The 16583-nt window shown below is 42.8% G+C and overlaps 1 protein-coding gene across 4 annotated transcripts in view; it reads right to left on the bottom strand.

The window, feature by feature from the left end:
* The window catches only part of macrod2 (mono-ADP ribosylhydrolase 2), a 416409-nt gene that overhangs the window by 109449 nt on the left and 290377 nt on the right, over nucleotides 1-16583 (bottom strand). For all 4 annotated transcript variants that reach the window (XM_028988161.1, XM_028988164.1, XM_028988162.1 and 1 more), the window contains exon 7: nucleotides 885-915. In XM_028988161.1, the coding sequence (XP_028843994.1) occupies nucleotides 885-915 (31 nt within the window). The remainder of the gene's footprint in view (nucleotides 1-884; nucleotides 916-16583) is intronic.

Below are 16583 nucleotides of genomic sequence, written 5' to 3'. Positions count from 1 at the left end.
GGGCTGGACTGAGGGATTGGACTGTCAGGCAGGAGTGAGGCCTCATTTTTCAGGCCTCCCGTCGCTCTTATGCAACCGCGGCTCCCCACCCAACAACGCCGCAGCCCCTCCAAACGCACCACTACCTGACTCCGGCATCATCTGTCAGGCTGGACTGAGCCGGCCCAGTGTCTGTTATCATTATCCGCCATGACGGATCTCTATTTCCACGGCACAGGCTGAGAACGTGCTGGTATTGTGCAGCCGACGCATTCGCACAGTCGAGGTCAGACAGCTCAGAGATCGAGAGTGGGAGAGAACAAAAATGCCACGACCAAATTTTCACCTTGTGCATGAAGATGCCCGAATGTCAGAGAGATCGTGCGGCGGTGCATCAGAAGAGCCTCCAGGTTATTAACTTCTGGATAATGATGCGTGCGAACATTCTCGCCCTATTGGAATTCTATTTGGCCCAGTTCTCTGAGATCATCTCGGCAATTAATCAGTGCCGGAGAGGCGGTTGTGCTCGGAGATAAGCGGTTTATTTATCGAGTGGTCTGTTTAATTCGGTGGCCTGTGAAGTGTGGGGCCCGCAGTCAAAGGCCATTATTTTACCAACACACTGCAACATGCCCTCTGCCCGGCACCGGCACCAGGCTGGTGCACAGCGAAAGCTCCCCAAAGTCACTCTCTTAGTTTATTATAATATCAAAGATGCACCAAGGAGTTAACGTAAGGCTTTTGCAGAACATGGAATATAGAATTTATGATGATGTACCATCAGAAATGGAATATAGTGTTCATAAATCAACTGTCGACAATCACTACATGTATCACTACATTACTACATGCAACAATTCTTTCACATATGCATGCACAAAAAGAAAGGGAAAATGTATTCTCACCATAAATTCCAGTTGATATGCATGGGAAGGCCTGGAAGAGAGGATAAGGATTGTTAGAGAGCTCCAGCGGTTCCCATATATTGAAACATGACATAAATAATAATTCAGCCTGTAGACAAGTTCAAATAATGCAAATACTTTTCGGGTGAACTCGGCAAAAACATGCCAAATTTAAACCCAAACTCTCATGTCCCTCGTGTATCTGTTTCTTCACAGCCTGACAGGCCTTTGGCTCCCATACTGTACATATATTTTATCAAACAATAAAACCCAGCACATAGATGTTATGGCTGCAGACTGACACTTATCCAATATAGCATTATTACATTCCTGCCAGCAGGGATCTTGAACAAGGGCCATGACATTTAACACCAAAGTCATCCCAGAGCTCAATACATCACAGAATCACACGAGGCTTACTGTTAATGATTAGAGATAAATTGTGAATATTAATGGCACAGTTAATAACAATATACTGAAATCCAAGAGTTGAATGACAAGAGTTCATAATATGCACAGCAGAAATGGGCTAAATCCTTTTTCATTGGATTTATAAATTAAAAGCATAGAAAATTATTAGCCTACTGAACAGAATTGTATTTTGCTTGAAATGCTCATTCCTTCTTTTAATATGTTTTAAATATTTCATTTAAATATAATAATAATGATTGTTATTATTATTATTGTATTGTTGTCTTTTAGATTTACAGCACTGAACTGGAGTAGCACATTAAGTAGCAAATTAAATCATTAAACCATTATTCAATGACAATAAAGCTACTGAAATGGTTGCTGAATCATAATGCTAAATGAAGATGTTTGGAAAAACTAAATAATAAACTCAGTTTTCTATGGAGCCCCAGATGTGACATTGGAAAAAAAAAAATTATTTTCTTTTTGCGGAATCTTGCAAAGTTTTTGCGAGATCTCACAAAGGTTTCATGAGATATCGCAAAAGTTTTTTTATAAGGTCATATAAAGTACTTACTGGAGAGGATGTTTCTATTCTGGATAGAAACTGTAAGTGCATGGTACTTCAAGGGTAGCTCCATAGATGTGTGCAACAGGCCTTCTGTTGAGTCCAATTTCAGCATTAAAGCAAATATGAAATTTGCCAACACATAACAGAAGAACCGGTGCACAATTTTTCTTCAGGATTTTTTCAGTGTTGGTGTGGTTTTTAACACAATGTTGGAGATGGTTAAACTTAATCACAGTCCTCCAGTTTGCCCTGGAGAGCCTTGCTGATCTCTCAACAGGAGGGAGGTAGTTGTGAAATGATGTCATCAGGGTCTCTACAGCTAGAGAGTCAATTCCACTAATGCAGGCTAAAATGAAAGACTTTTACAGCTTTACTAGCATGACACCATCGTCCAGTTAACCTTTTACCCAGATTCGTCCAACCAGGCAAACGAGCCCAGACGTGTATGGAACTACCTTAGGTAGTAATCTTTTGCGAGATCCCGCCAAAAATTCTCTTTTCTTTTTCTCGATGTCATATCTGGGGCTCCATAGTTTTTCATAGCAAGCTTGTTGGCTGAAATATCACGTTAGCTTCTAGGTAGCTCTAGAGATATTTCAACTTTTGGACCAGGCGACCTGCCTTGCAACTGAGCTTCATGCCTTTTGCATAAGACATAGATCACACCTTGCATTTCAATTACGTGGAACAAACCTCATAAAAAAAGACAAGACTCAATTTAATTCCTAATTAGTTCACGTACCCAGTGATTTCAAAGAAAGCGGGAAGGCTTTCAACTAGCGGCGAGCCAATTACCGTGATGGCTGCTGAAGTGGCGGCCATTTTTGAGCGTGGCCATATCTGGCTGAGCACTTGCCTCAGGGAGTTGTACATCAGTGGGCTGATGCACAGGCCCAGTGCATAGCAATTCCTCACTCATGAATATCATAATGATCCGGATTGATCCATCCCAGGACCGAGGTCGAGCCCCCGACGGAATCGAGTCGACTTTTTCTGCAGGAGAGGCATCCCAGCAACTTGTGAGTCTGGGCCATGGCTTTAAAATGTGTCAAGACCGGTCCAAATGTGGGGAACAGTTCCCTCCAATTATCCTAATTCCATTAATAGCATGAGTGAATATGAGTACAGTATGGAGATGGATGACACATGGGGGCTAGGGAGGGATGTGGGACAGCTATAAATGCACACGAAAGGAAGCAGAGCACTCTTGTCACTTACTTCCCCGTTGTTCGGGTGTCATCCAATGAACTCCTATAGATATGCTATACAGATGATTATACTTACTGGGTCATTCAATGTATTCAATGATTTTGGAGATTTAAGTATTTAAGGTAGGCTGTACAAATTTTCAATGGTTTAATTCTGGCCTCAGTAATTGTAGAATGTGGACTTATCATAGAGTTCTGATGGCTTGAATTTGCCTGAAAAGTCTGTAAAAAGTGAACTGTGGAAAGTGCAATTTCAAGGACCAAGGCTTCACATTGCACATACACCTTCCAACACAAACTGTATACTTTGTATGCTAAAACCCCTATGTTATGAACAGTCTGGAAGATATTACAAAAGACACAAAAAAGATCAATTTGGTTTCATTTTTAGCAAAAAAAAAAAAAAAACTATATGTCTGATTCTAACATGATAGTGTTCTACCTTATTTTCACAAACATATTTGTGCAACATTCATGGCCTATGAAAGCATTTTCAGATGCTAACAAAATGCCCTGAATTTATGACACAAAGCTTAAACTCAACAAAATGCTTAAGTTGAGGTAAACTATATGACCAGAATAGACAATATGCAATCTTTAGATATTGAAAAATGGGAGGTCCAATTAGGGTAAAAAATGAAACTTACAAACTGCTACATTTCTTTTTTACCATAATTTAGAAGAAAAAATAACATGTATGCTTCATTTATTAATTATTGATAATAAAATGTAATCGACAGTCTAGTAGAATTGATTATTATAGTTAACAAAACATATTAAATGTATTTTAAAGCTGGCAACTACTGAAAAGAAATAGCAATATAGTATATCAGAATCATTATGTGAGCGAACAACAACGATATACAATACACAAAATACACGGTATAAAATGATATGTGTTTTCATTCCTGCCAATAAAAAGTGAAAGTACTGATGAATTGTTATTGCATTGTGATAGGAGGGGCTAAGCCCAGAGGGGGACGTGGCTGATAAGTACAATTCCATCAGGATGGCTACTTTGCTGATCCCAAAGGGAAATTGAGAAGTGGCTTGAGATGTGGCTGATAACATTGCAGTATCATAGATCTCCGGTCAGTGAAGTGGCACCGTCTGGCCGCCGCCACTGGTCTGGGTGCGTGCCGCGCTTCCGCAATAGTTTTGTCCCCTCCGTTTGTTGCGATGCATGCATTACTCACGGGTATTAAACGAGGGTTTAGAGACAAAACTCCAATCATTAGTCTTAACTTCTGCACAGCACAGGGCTGCTTTACATTCATCTTTTAAAGCATATTAATAAACAGTAAAGAGGAAGGATTTATTCCGAGCTCCCATTCATCTCCGCTAGCAGCTGAATGCGGGTTTTAAAGGCGCATTCATCACAGGCCGTGCCGGCTGCAGCACCGTAATACAATGACAAATGACAATATCACTACTGCTTTGCCTGTTTGGATTCACATATAGCACAATACCAATGCAAAAAAAGAAATAAAGGGTAGAGAAACATCACAATCTGCAGGGGTACACACCTTTCCTTAGATTGACCCTGCGTGAGGTGGCACCCTAAAAACGCATCTCGCCCGTGTCGAAATGCTTTCAGCTTGTGTGTGATACAAAGATCGGCCTAATTGCAGTAAACGCTGTGTTGACAGGATATTGCAGGAAAACAAAGTACAAAGGCAGCGCGCCGATCTGATTTCAGGTGACAGCTGTACAAATCAAAGGTTGCCGGAGGTTGTTCGCACGAGGCAGACGAGGCTTTGGTGGAGGGGTGTCGTAATGAGCGCGATTACGTGCCGAAACTGAGCTAAAGACGCAATTAGAACATCAAACTGCAAACGTGTCCTTGGCAAACCCGGCATTGGTTTTTGCCCTTTTCATCTCGCACCGCTCCCTTTCATTCCCCGGCCTAGCGGCCTGGGCCAGTTCCGCGTTTTCTCTCTGGTTTCCTTTCATTACGGTAAAGTTCCAGCTGTCAGCATCAATATTTCAGCCCTGCCTCTTACCGAATCCTTGACCTTTGAAGACACGTGTCTTTACTCTGACATAAACCGGGGCTGATAATGCGTGCTGAAGGAAGGCCATTTTTAGAGCTCTGGGCTCACAGCCCTCACTTCCACAGAGCGGAGCGACTCGCCAAGCTGGGAGTTCACTTCAGTGGGGTTGCGGACTGTAAAGCAAGCATGGGTTCTAAACTTTACCATCCATCAATACATCGTATTTATCCACTTTTATATAGGCTTTCAACGGGTTTAAGAAGTATTAACTGATTCATCGCAATTGATCACAACTAATTCTTAAGAGTGCAAAGCTTGCTATAATAATTTAAACTACTGCAGAGATAAGTGTGGGCAAGAGGCTCAGGTCGTAATTTTGCGCTCACACAAAGGCATCAACAGAGGCACTTCCCATTCCCCCTGAATGGAGAAACGTCATGCACCGACCAACTGGATGTTATTGCAGAAAGTAAACTGTCACGATGGCTGGACATGGCATGGAACGAGGACCAATACACACAATACAATCAGGAAACTTGGCAACACAGGACAAACGTGAAACGAACATGAGTTGCCCCTTCCAGACTGGATCTTGACAGTACCCGTGGACTGCCGCCCAAAACAGTCCACGAAGGGGGGAAGAAAGTCCATACACAGAATCTTTGTGAGCATGAATGAAGAATGAAACAAGGTGAATAGAGATGAGATGAGATGAAGATGAACAGCTGAGACGAATGAAATGACTAATGACTGATCCGGCGAGTGGCGGATATTCCTAGATCCCCCTAAACACGGTGTGGACCCCCTGTCATCAGCACTCATTTGGCTAATTGTCTCAGAATGGTGATTCTGTGAGCAATAATGGATATTGCGTTTCCACCTCTTGGTCATAAAAGCCTCACATGGCAACTGCAGTTGTGGGCTGGGGAGGAAAATTAATAAATCACGATTATTCCAGGAAGGCCGCACTTATCCCACCACTTACCACATTCTCTGAGATTAAGATCAAATTAAAACCAGAGACATTAATAAAAGAAGGGCTTACAGAAGCACATGGATTCTTTTTCTGCGCTGTCTACCAAGGGGCAGAAATGGAAGTGAAAATATCGTCACTCAAGTCCTGTTCTTCTGGGTAGCGTGACAAATTATAATGTTTACCATCTTTATTCAAGTCCATGAACTCCTGGGTATCTGCAGGTTATATTTAATCCAGATTAACAAACTTGACACAAGTGGGACAACCATGACACTGCAGCCGCATAATCAATTAAAACCCTTCCCGTTTTTTTTTTTTTTTTTGCTTTAGTTTATTGCCAGGTTAATCCATTAAAGAGTATGGATTGGCGGGAGGGGAATGCATTAGGTAATCACTTTTACAGGTAAAATGTCCCAATGTGAAGCCTCCGAGCTGTGGCGAAATGCACGCTGTGGATCAAAAGGGTTTTTTTTATTTTAGACAGGCCCTTGGCGGCCGCCTAGTGTGAGCAAAAGCGGCACGACAAAAACTCACAGGCCACCGGCCCAGATCAATAAAGTTCTCCTTCCTTGGCTTTAAAAAGCAGTATAGACACGTCTGCTGATTGATTATTGACTATGGGGGCTTAGGGCTGGGAAATATGGCAAAAAAAGTATCTCACTATATTTTCCCATATTGAGTGATATAATAAATGAAGAATATATAATAATAATAAAATAATATATAAAACAAAGCAAAAACAAAAACAGGGGTTGTTACCAAATAAATATAGGAAAAATAAGAATGTGTATATTTCCATTAGAAGTTGGGAAATGTACAGATTAAACTGTTTACCAGCATATACAGTAAAACAACACACCTTTACAATATTCAGCACCATTCTTCAATAATGTATAATAATGGCCATAAGCAACTATACCTTGCCCAGCTGAACTGTGGGTCTGTCACCTTGCGCTGCATGCAGCAGAATGTACAAAAGTATTAGTAACAGCCGATCAGCTGTATTGTCACGTGCGAGTTAAAATGATTGGTTGATTGGACTACTTGATGCCACGTGACTAGTACCTGTGAGCATACGGCCACAAACGGAAGTGGCACTGGAAGTGGTAGACTCGGACTGGCAGTTGTGGCACAAATACGCTGAAAGCGATCATGGTAATCGACCTGAAGTTCATCACGATCAGTGATCACAATCATATAATCGTTCAGCCCGAATGGAGGCTGAATTGTGGACCAGAATGTGTCTCGGGGTGATCATCCCGTGCTTATAAATCCTGGAAGTAGCCTCCACCGCTCAGCAGTTTCACGTTTCGGTGCGCTGACTCAGCGTCGACTGCTTGCGGGGAGCTGGCAAAGGCCGCCTGATTAGGCCTGACACAGTTACGCCAGTGCGGCGCTGCCGGCGCGCCTCTGTTTACACGATGTGTGGGCATATTTATATGCTGCTCCCGAGTTAATTAACGCGCCTGACATCGTTGCACTTCACGTGTGACTTATGATCCCTGGTTTGGGTTATTATTTCCAGTCTGTCGCTTCATTAGGAGCAAATCAGCACGCCCGGCCGCAAGGTGACGCAGGCCCACGCCGACTTGTCGGTGCCTGGTTCACCCAGATCAGGACGCGTGGGGAAATTGGTCACTGGGGAAATTATACTATCAAAGTGGCTCCGCCTTAATCAATCACTTAAATTGGAGCACAGACGGGACACAGACAGACAGACAGTAAAACAGGCAGACAGATGGACACATAAAGATAGGCAGACGTGACAGAAAAACAGGCAGACAGTTCATCAATGGACAGACAGACAAATATAGAATTCAGACAGAGACAAACACACGGAGAAGCCAGACAGGCGCAGCAAACTGGAAACAGATAACCAGACAGATACAGGACACAGACAGACAGAAAACACTGACAGACATATGAATGCATACAGACAGACAGACGGAGGAAACAGACAGAACAACAGACCTTCAGTACATCAGTGGACAGACAGACAGAAATAGAACTCAGAAAGAGACAGAGAGGCTGAATAGACAGACAGCGGCAGCAAACTGGAGACGGACAGATGACCAGACGGACATGGGGCAGTGGTGGCCTAGCAGCTAAGGAAGCAGCACCATAATCAGAGTGCTGCCGGATCGAATTACGAACCACCGAGGTGCCACTGAGCAAAGCACCATCCCCACACACTGCTCCCCGGGCACCACTGCTCACTAAGGGTCACGGTTAAAAGCAGAGGACACATTTCATTGTGTCACCATGTGCTGTGTATCACAATGACAATCACTTTCACTTTCATATGTAGACTATAATATAGACACATCAAAGACACACAGACAAAAACTAGCGAAATACTGACAATCATACGTACAGACAGATAGACAGATGCAGAACAGACGGACAAACGAACAGAGATAGAATACAGATTGACAGAGAGATATAATACAAGTGGCCTGGTTTTCAGAACGGTCTATTTCAGTCCTGGTGAAGGGGAGGAGTTGTCATCCCCTCCAGTCCAGGACAGTGGCCGAGCCCCGCGGCTGCCGTGGAAGCATGCTGTGAAATGCACAGGAGGCGCTGACCCTCTGCCCTCCACCCGGGAGCCTGTTTGCTGATGGAGAGCGGCGACATAAATCAAACGAGGGCCAAGAATGAGGATGACGTATTTAAGAGAGTCGCCGAAGTCAACACAGATCCACCACAGAGAACGACACACTCAGCACACCATTCACCTCGATACCTACATCACAGGTATCAATTATTCACACAAGCAAAAAATAACGGACGCAACAGAAAATACGAGGAGGATAATGCGCTGCTTATTAGCAGTGAAACCGCACAGCATGACAGCGGTTTACTCAGACCTGTTTATATTTGTGTACCTCAGGAAATGTATTAATACGCGTAAAATATATGACCACAGAACACTCCTGTCATCCCCAGAGTTGTTGTTCAGTTTTTCCTCAAAAAAATGGAAAAATATATTCTCTGTCATATATACTCATCATTGGCATGAATGTCATGGTAATGTCATCTTTTTTATTCCAATTTAACATAAGAATAAAAATCTAATTTCCACACATGCACAAATATATACATGTATCTAAGTCAGTTTTTAAATGAGTGGTACTCCGGGCTCAAAAAGTGTCTGTTAATTGGACAGAGCTAATTCACACACACACACACACACACACACACACACATATATATATATATATATATATGTGTGTGTGTGTGTATGTGTATAGAATTATTATAAAACCGTTACAGAAAATTCTACTAAACTATATATAGAATAGACATATAGATATCATTTTTGCTTCTGTCAGTGAACCAGAATGTGACATACAGTGGGGCAAAAAAGTATTTGGCAGCCAACGATTCTTGTTGTCCTACTTAAAAGATGAGAGAGGTCTGGAATTTTTTTCATAGGTACGCTTCCAACTTAAGCGACAGAATGTTCAAATATTCCCGGAAATCATGCCGTATGATTTTTAAAGAATTAATTTGCATAATAATAAACACATTTTGTATAAAAATAAGTATTTAGCACCTATGAACAAACAAGAATTTTGGCCCTCACAGACCTGGCTGATCAATGACCTGAAGAGAGCTGGGACAACAGTAACCAAGGTTACTATTAGTAACACACGTAGTGATGGGTTAAAATCCTGCAGCACTCAAAAGGTCCCTCTGTTTAAGACAGCACATGTTCAGGCCCATCTAAAGTTAGCCAAAGACCATTTGGATAATCCAGGAGAGGATTGGGAGAATTTCATTGGTCAGATGAGACCATCTGAGTCGCATCTCAAGAACACCATACCCACTGTGCTGCATGGGGCTGGAAACATTATGCTTTAGGGACAGGACAACTGATCTGTATAAAGGAAAAATGAATGGGGCCATGTATCATGAGATTTTGTGCAAAAACGTCCTTCCGTCAGTGAAAGCGTTGAAGATGAAACGTGGCTGGATATTCCAGCAAGACAATGGTCCCAAACACACTGCCCAGGCATCAAAGGAGTGACTACGTAAAAAGCATTATAAGCTTTTGGAGTGGCCTAACCAGTCTCCAGACCTCAATCTGTACTAGCGACAGCCCCAAAACATCAAAGCTCTTGAGAAGATCTGCATGGAAGAATGAGCCAAAATACCAGCTACAGTGTATTGAGGTGACATATACTTATTTACTGCACAATGATTTTTTGCCCCACATTATATATACATTAACATTTGGTGATGTTACATTATTACAGAATTCAAACATTTGTATACCTTTAATGTGTGAACTGGTGTTTATCTATTTAAATTTATGATCATATTCTGCAGCGTCTCCAATTAATTGATATTGACAACGCAGCAAATTAGCATTCAAAGTAACCAAAAGTTGTTTCTAAAACTACCTTTTGAGACATCATCTGCAGATGGAATCTCACCTCCATTCATCCATGATCTGGGAAACAGATGTCTGAAGTCTGAACAAGGGATCTCTTGCTCAGATCTGTCCTTTTGGTGTACTGGGTTCAGGAGGGACACTCAGACTATCTTTCCCCTCCAGCCGAAAGAGGAGCCTGACCTGGACCATCAAAGAACTGATACGACAGCCGGGTGGGAGGAGGAGAGGCTTTGAGCTCAAACAGAGCACACTTACCTAGTGGGTACTAAATACAAACACACACACAGACATTCACAAGCTTATGACACTCGGCACCAAAAAGTCCTCTTTCTGATGTTGCTAGGCAACTACAAATCCTGTTAATGAACTAAATTATCAGATGGAAGATTTGTTAGTGTTGATTATTGGTTGACATTAACGTTAAATTAGCAGTATTTTCTGTTTAATAAAATATCTAAATTCACACAAGGCAGTGATCTTATCATGATCAAGGGTTTGACTGGTTGATCAAAAATATTGGACACCCATGGCATGCCGTGGTTGAATAGAACTGTTAATAAAGTGCTTTTCCGGATGTGCATCTGTTGATTACTATTTGTACAAGCAAATTTAATCATTTAATTTATAGTGAATATGCGTGCATAACATTTTCATACAGCATGCAGCCACATTTTACTGCTTTAGTAGACAGGGTTGTTTTTACACTTCTCCTGTTTACCATTCAGGAAATATAAAATCAGCATTATCACTACATACAGCCACCAGGCCCAGAGCGCACCATAACAGCGGTCATTTTTACTGCACCTCCACTCGTCACGACTCTGAAGAGTGAATTGCACAATGACATCATGAATAAGAAATGAAGTAAAAAAAAAAAAAAAAAACGCTCTCAACAGATGCCGCTGCAGGCTTCTCGTTCTGTAGTTCATATCACACACAACAACGTGAGAGCGGAACACAAGCCCAACAGGGAGTGTGTGTGTGTGTTCGCGTGTGTGTCCTGCATGTGGTGCTACAGATGTCAAGATAGCTCTTACTTGAAGTTGAAGGCATTTCTGGAAAGGCTCACAGATTGTTGGCAGGTCACACACACACACACACACACACACACACTTTAAAAATGTATCATATTGATTGCTTTGTTTGTGCTGGCAGGATGAAGGCTCTTTTGCCCGAGTGCGGTTCTGTGTTTATCTGCCGGGCTCCAGAGGCTGGCCTTCAGTCTCACAAATCTGGATAATGGACTCCCTGCTCTCATATCTGCCTCAACATTTTATTGCAACGTGTCCAGACCAGGATCTTTGCGCTTGCGTACGGTCAACACTCTGAACTTTTCCATCGTGATTTCCGTTTGACCTTTTTCTTTAATTACATTTATTCCTCACAACCAATTGGAAAACTCGGCCAAAAGGAACCATTTGACTGAAAATCAAAATATTGATAATCTGCATGTTTGTGTTGGTGGTGGGCGTGGTCACTCGGTGACCATGGAGAGCGGAGAGCGGCGAGAAATGGGAGAAGATGGAAGTCTGGCAACAACGGAAATGCTGTAACATCAAGGAACACAATTTGTGTGTTATATATATGGCTTTTACATGGCGCCGGCATGTGTTTTCATATTTGGACACATTATTTTAGAGGAGGCAGGACGGCGAGGAAATGAAATCATCCCGCCACAGACACACTCAGGGAAAATTCCAGGGAAAGCGTTGCATTTGAACTGCGCCGCATCCCGAAGCCAAAGTAATGAAGCTGCGCTGTGATCACGGCTCAGCGACAAGCTACGAGGAACGCGGGAGGGAATATGGATATTACAGGTAGACAGCAGGAACATCAAAGCGGCGGCAGATTCTGCCCGCGATTGTTGGGTGTTACGCCGCCTCGACACGTTCTCAGCTCAGGGCTCGGGGAAATGTTCACTGAGTCACAGAGAAAACTGCAGAAGACTTCATAACTCTGATCATGACATCAATAGCTCATTCATAATGCATCATGTAGACATTTAGAATATTACAATATTTGAAACACCCCTTAAAGATATCACCTCATAATATCAAATCATCCGTGTGAAAGCTTTCAATCAAGCTTACACTCTCCTCCCCTTTTAAATCGTAATAAAACATGTTTTAAATTTCGATGTTCCTTGAGAAGTGACAATGACAATAAAGATTTTTTGTATCTTATATATCGTATTTTTAAAGTTCATCTTTTGGGTGTCAGAAATAATCACACAACAACAAAAAGGGCTGGTTGGTAGTTTATTTCTAAGACATCAATGCTGTTACATTAATGAACCTGACCCCCGACTCTAACTTAAACTCCTTTTTCAGTCTTGTAAGACACACAATCTGCTTCTGATAAAAACAATTATATGTTTCAGATGTTTGGTAGAACCCTTCATTATTCATCACATATAACTTCGGAAAAAAGGGCCCAATTTGACTCCATGTTCCTTCTAGATGAGAAGACATGATTTGGGACATTCTGAAAAGGAACACATGGATCTTCGGAGGTTCTAAATGAAGCATTAAATAATAATGAAGGGGCCCTTTTCCAGATTACATTATGTGCCTTTCTATCTATAAATCAGCGTTAGCGACGTGTCCCGTCACCGACGGGCCGCTGGGCCGCCCTTTCTACATTCTGACTCCCACAATCCCCCTCTGTGTAAGGTGGCTAATTAAACACTCACCTCTTTTCAAGGAGTCCTTCAAGAGTTCAAAAGCGACATATCAAACGAGGTTCAAAGGCGGCCCTGTGTCAAAATGCTAAGGTGCCGAGGTATTATGCAAGGTGGGGAAAAGCGGTGACTTGGCATAATGAACGTTCCGTCTCTGCTCTACTAGAGAAAAAAGAGAAACAATCGAGGGAAAATTCGTTCTACGCCGGCCGCTGTGGCATTCCGGTAAGACTGTGCACCGGCTCATTAGCCGTCGTGATGTGAAATAATTTTTGCGGTATGAAAATATGCTCAGGAAGTGGATAAAAGGAGGGAAGTTTTTTTTTTTTCCTCCTCTCCGCAGTCATTCGGAGAGGAGGGTAATTGACTCGTATTACGACCTGCATGTTTGGCCGCGGTAATGACTGGCGAAGCGCCGAGTCCTCCGTGACAGATAAAGAAAAGGCAGATCTGTGGAACCGGGGAGTCTCTCAGTCTCATCAGCCTCAATCTGCTCGCGCTTCATTACCACTCGGATCAAATATAGCTCGTTACAGAGGTGTTCGTTATTAAAAATGAAGAGCTCAGCCACAATTCCTCTCACTTTCCCACTAGAGTCTAGAGTCATGACTGATATCAACATGTCCACACATTGCGGGCTTTAACATCTGACTCACGTTAGAGACCATCATGCACGCTACTGCTAATTGACTGGCTTTTTTTTATTATTAAAAAACTGGATCCCAGCCAATCCCAAGAAGTCTAGGATGTGCATGGATTTATGGGAAGGACCAACCATTTCAATATCTGAATGTGTCGAATGGACCATGGAACTGGTAGAGGTAGTAAATAATTAAATATCAAATTATTATAGAAAAGGAATGTTAAAAAAGGAGTATGTTAGATGAAAACAGTGTTGGGTGTGACAATATGTTGAAATTGACGTGCCCACATCTTTTCACTTCATATTTCAATTATTTTCAATGACGCCACATGTTTGCAGTGCTGAAATGCAGAAGCACATGTCCGCTTGTGCAGGGCAACCAATGCATAACTGGATAAAATTTTAACTTTTTTTGTTGGCCACAAGCAAACGCATGTAAAAAGCAGCAACAAATCAGTGGGGAGATTTACGTGGCACGGCTTCTCCAAACAAAACTGGGTCCATCCTGCTTTTGGGTCAATGCAAGGCAAATCCTAACCCAATATTTGAACCCTAGTACTAGTATTAATAGTCGAAGCGGTTTTGACGGTCGACGGTTACCTGGCTGCAGCCCACGCTGCCGGGCAGGTAGCTGTTCGGGCGTCGGAGGGGAAGGGCATTCTGTGCCGAACGCAGCTGGAGCGGGTCCAGGGCGTATTTTTAGCCCGAGCCAGAATGATAATGTGGGACAAAGGGCGGCTGTCGGGGGAGGATGTTCCTCTCGAGACGGGTCTGGAGATCAGCGCTAATGATAATGTTAAATGCTAACATCAGACGTGACTGGCCGGCTGGATTCGGAGCGGGCGGGACGATTCCGGTTCTCTGACGAGGGCCGAGGCAAGCCCGATTCACCTCCGTCACCCCAGAAACTCCGACTTGTGATCTTAATTACATGCTGCCGCCGAAATCGGCTCCTACAAAGTTCTGCCTGCTGCGCCTGTTCGCTCCCCAGGCGTGGAAATGGCCTCACGTATGGCACTGGCATAATGTGAAACCCTTAATATCTTTTATATATATATATATATATATATATATATATATATATATATATATATATATATACACACACACACACACACACCACACACACACACACACACACACACACACACACACACACACACACACACACACACACAGAATTTCTCAAGGGCATGAATTACACAATGGTGTGTTCAATTCTCGTTTTCTACCAAGTCCTTCAAGCCGCAAAGGCAACGACGTGTTGGAGGTAAATTCTCCACTTCTTATTCATCGGGTGGTGGAAATGACGAGTTGCTGTTACTACATTTCTTCCATTAGTGGCCAGAAACAAATCTTGCAGAGCCAGACATTGCCAGAGGGGACCGGTGCAGACCTCAGCAACGTCTTTGTGTAGTAAGGCAGAGGGCTACGCAAGCTTATAAATCTACGGGGGCCACGGGGCGGGAACCGCGGCACTAATTGACTGGAGAAGGATTCAGGGTCAGGACCAGAGGAATATTAGCATTAATAAACTTGATCCTTAAATGAAACCAATCTGGTGCATGGCAAGCCACAGCGGCGAGGATAAATGAACCTTAAATCCCCAGACGCAGGCTAATGCACACATGTTCCAAGCAGAAAGAGGGCAGAACAGAAAACTAACGCCATCTACAACTGGCCACTTCCTTTCTCATGCATTCAATTCATGCCTTATTTGTGCTTCTATATTCAGTGTGTAATGTCTATTTGGAGTATTTGTTGTGTTCCTGTTATGCACGTGTGTTGTGATGACTGCTATTCGCGTCTGTACAGCATGTTGCACCCGGGGCCACATTACCTCACCGCAATTACTCACATTGCAAGCATGAAAGCGGGGAAGCATGGAAGTCGTAAAACCACAGTCCACTATACATTTCTGGTAAAAAGTGGACTCACGCTGTCACGCCGGCGAGCTGACGGGGAAATAATAAAAGAACACAAATAAACACCAGCACGATGGCTGAAACGGGAAATAAAGGGGATCAACTTAAACAAACCCGCAGGCTTGTGACGATTGCCAGAACTCAAGATGCATACCTTCACTCAAAGTTCACAACAGAGTTCAATAAACTGAGTCCACTAAAATGTCACCGCTGCAGAAGGGGCGGAGTTACAGACGTTTAAAGGCTGTCAGAATTGGCTTCAGCTGTCACTGAATCACCTGGAGCCAATCCTGACACACGCATTCACGGAACAGGGGTTAAATGAACTAAAGCAAATAACTAGTAATGCATGGAGTAATTAAACATTTATATGGTGACAGTAAATATTACTATGGCTCATATTTTCCTGGTGCGTGTTGCATCACTGATGCCTTTCAAAAATAAACAGATGTAAAGGGGAAGTTCCTGCTTGGGAGGTGTCTGTATGTTGGAGAGGAGGAACTAACTACCCACCCAGCACTTTTTGTTGATGTGTAATTATATTTGACATCCAGAAGATGAACTTTAATGAACAAAATTTAAAAAGTGGAGGAGCCTATAAGTATGACTGACAGCTCTCACACACCCTTCTTTCTCAGTCTACAGCCTTTCCTGTCAATATGTCACAAGCCCAGGTGTAGCGCAGCCCTCCTTCACGCTTTTCCCTTCCTTCTCTACGCTCCTATTACCGCTTATACACAGGGTGGGTAGTTAGTTCCTCCTCTCCAACATACAGATACCTATCAAGTAGGAACTTCTCCTTTACATCTGTTTATTTTTTAACCAGAAGACCCAGGTTCAAATCCCATTTATTATCACTGTGTCCCTGAGCAAGACACTAAACCCTGAGTGT

The sequence above is a fragment of the Denticeps clupeoides genome, chromosome 8 (assembly GCF_900700375.1).
Source record: "Denticeps clupeoides chromosome 8, fDenClu1.1, whole genome shotgun sequence".
NCBI lineage: Eukaryota > Metazoa > Chordata > Actinopteri > Clupeiformes > Denticipitidae > Denticeps > Denticeps clupeoides.
This window is presented reverse-complemented; position numbering and strand designations above follow the sequence as displayed.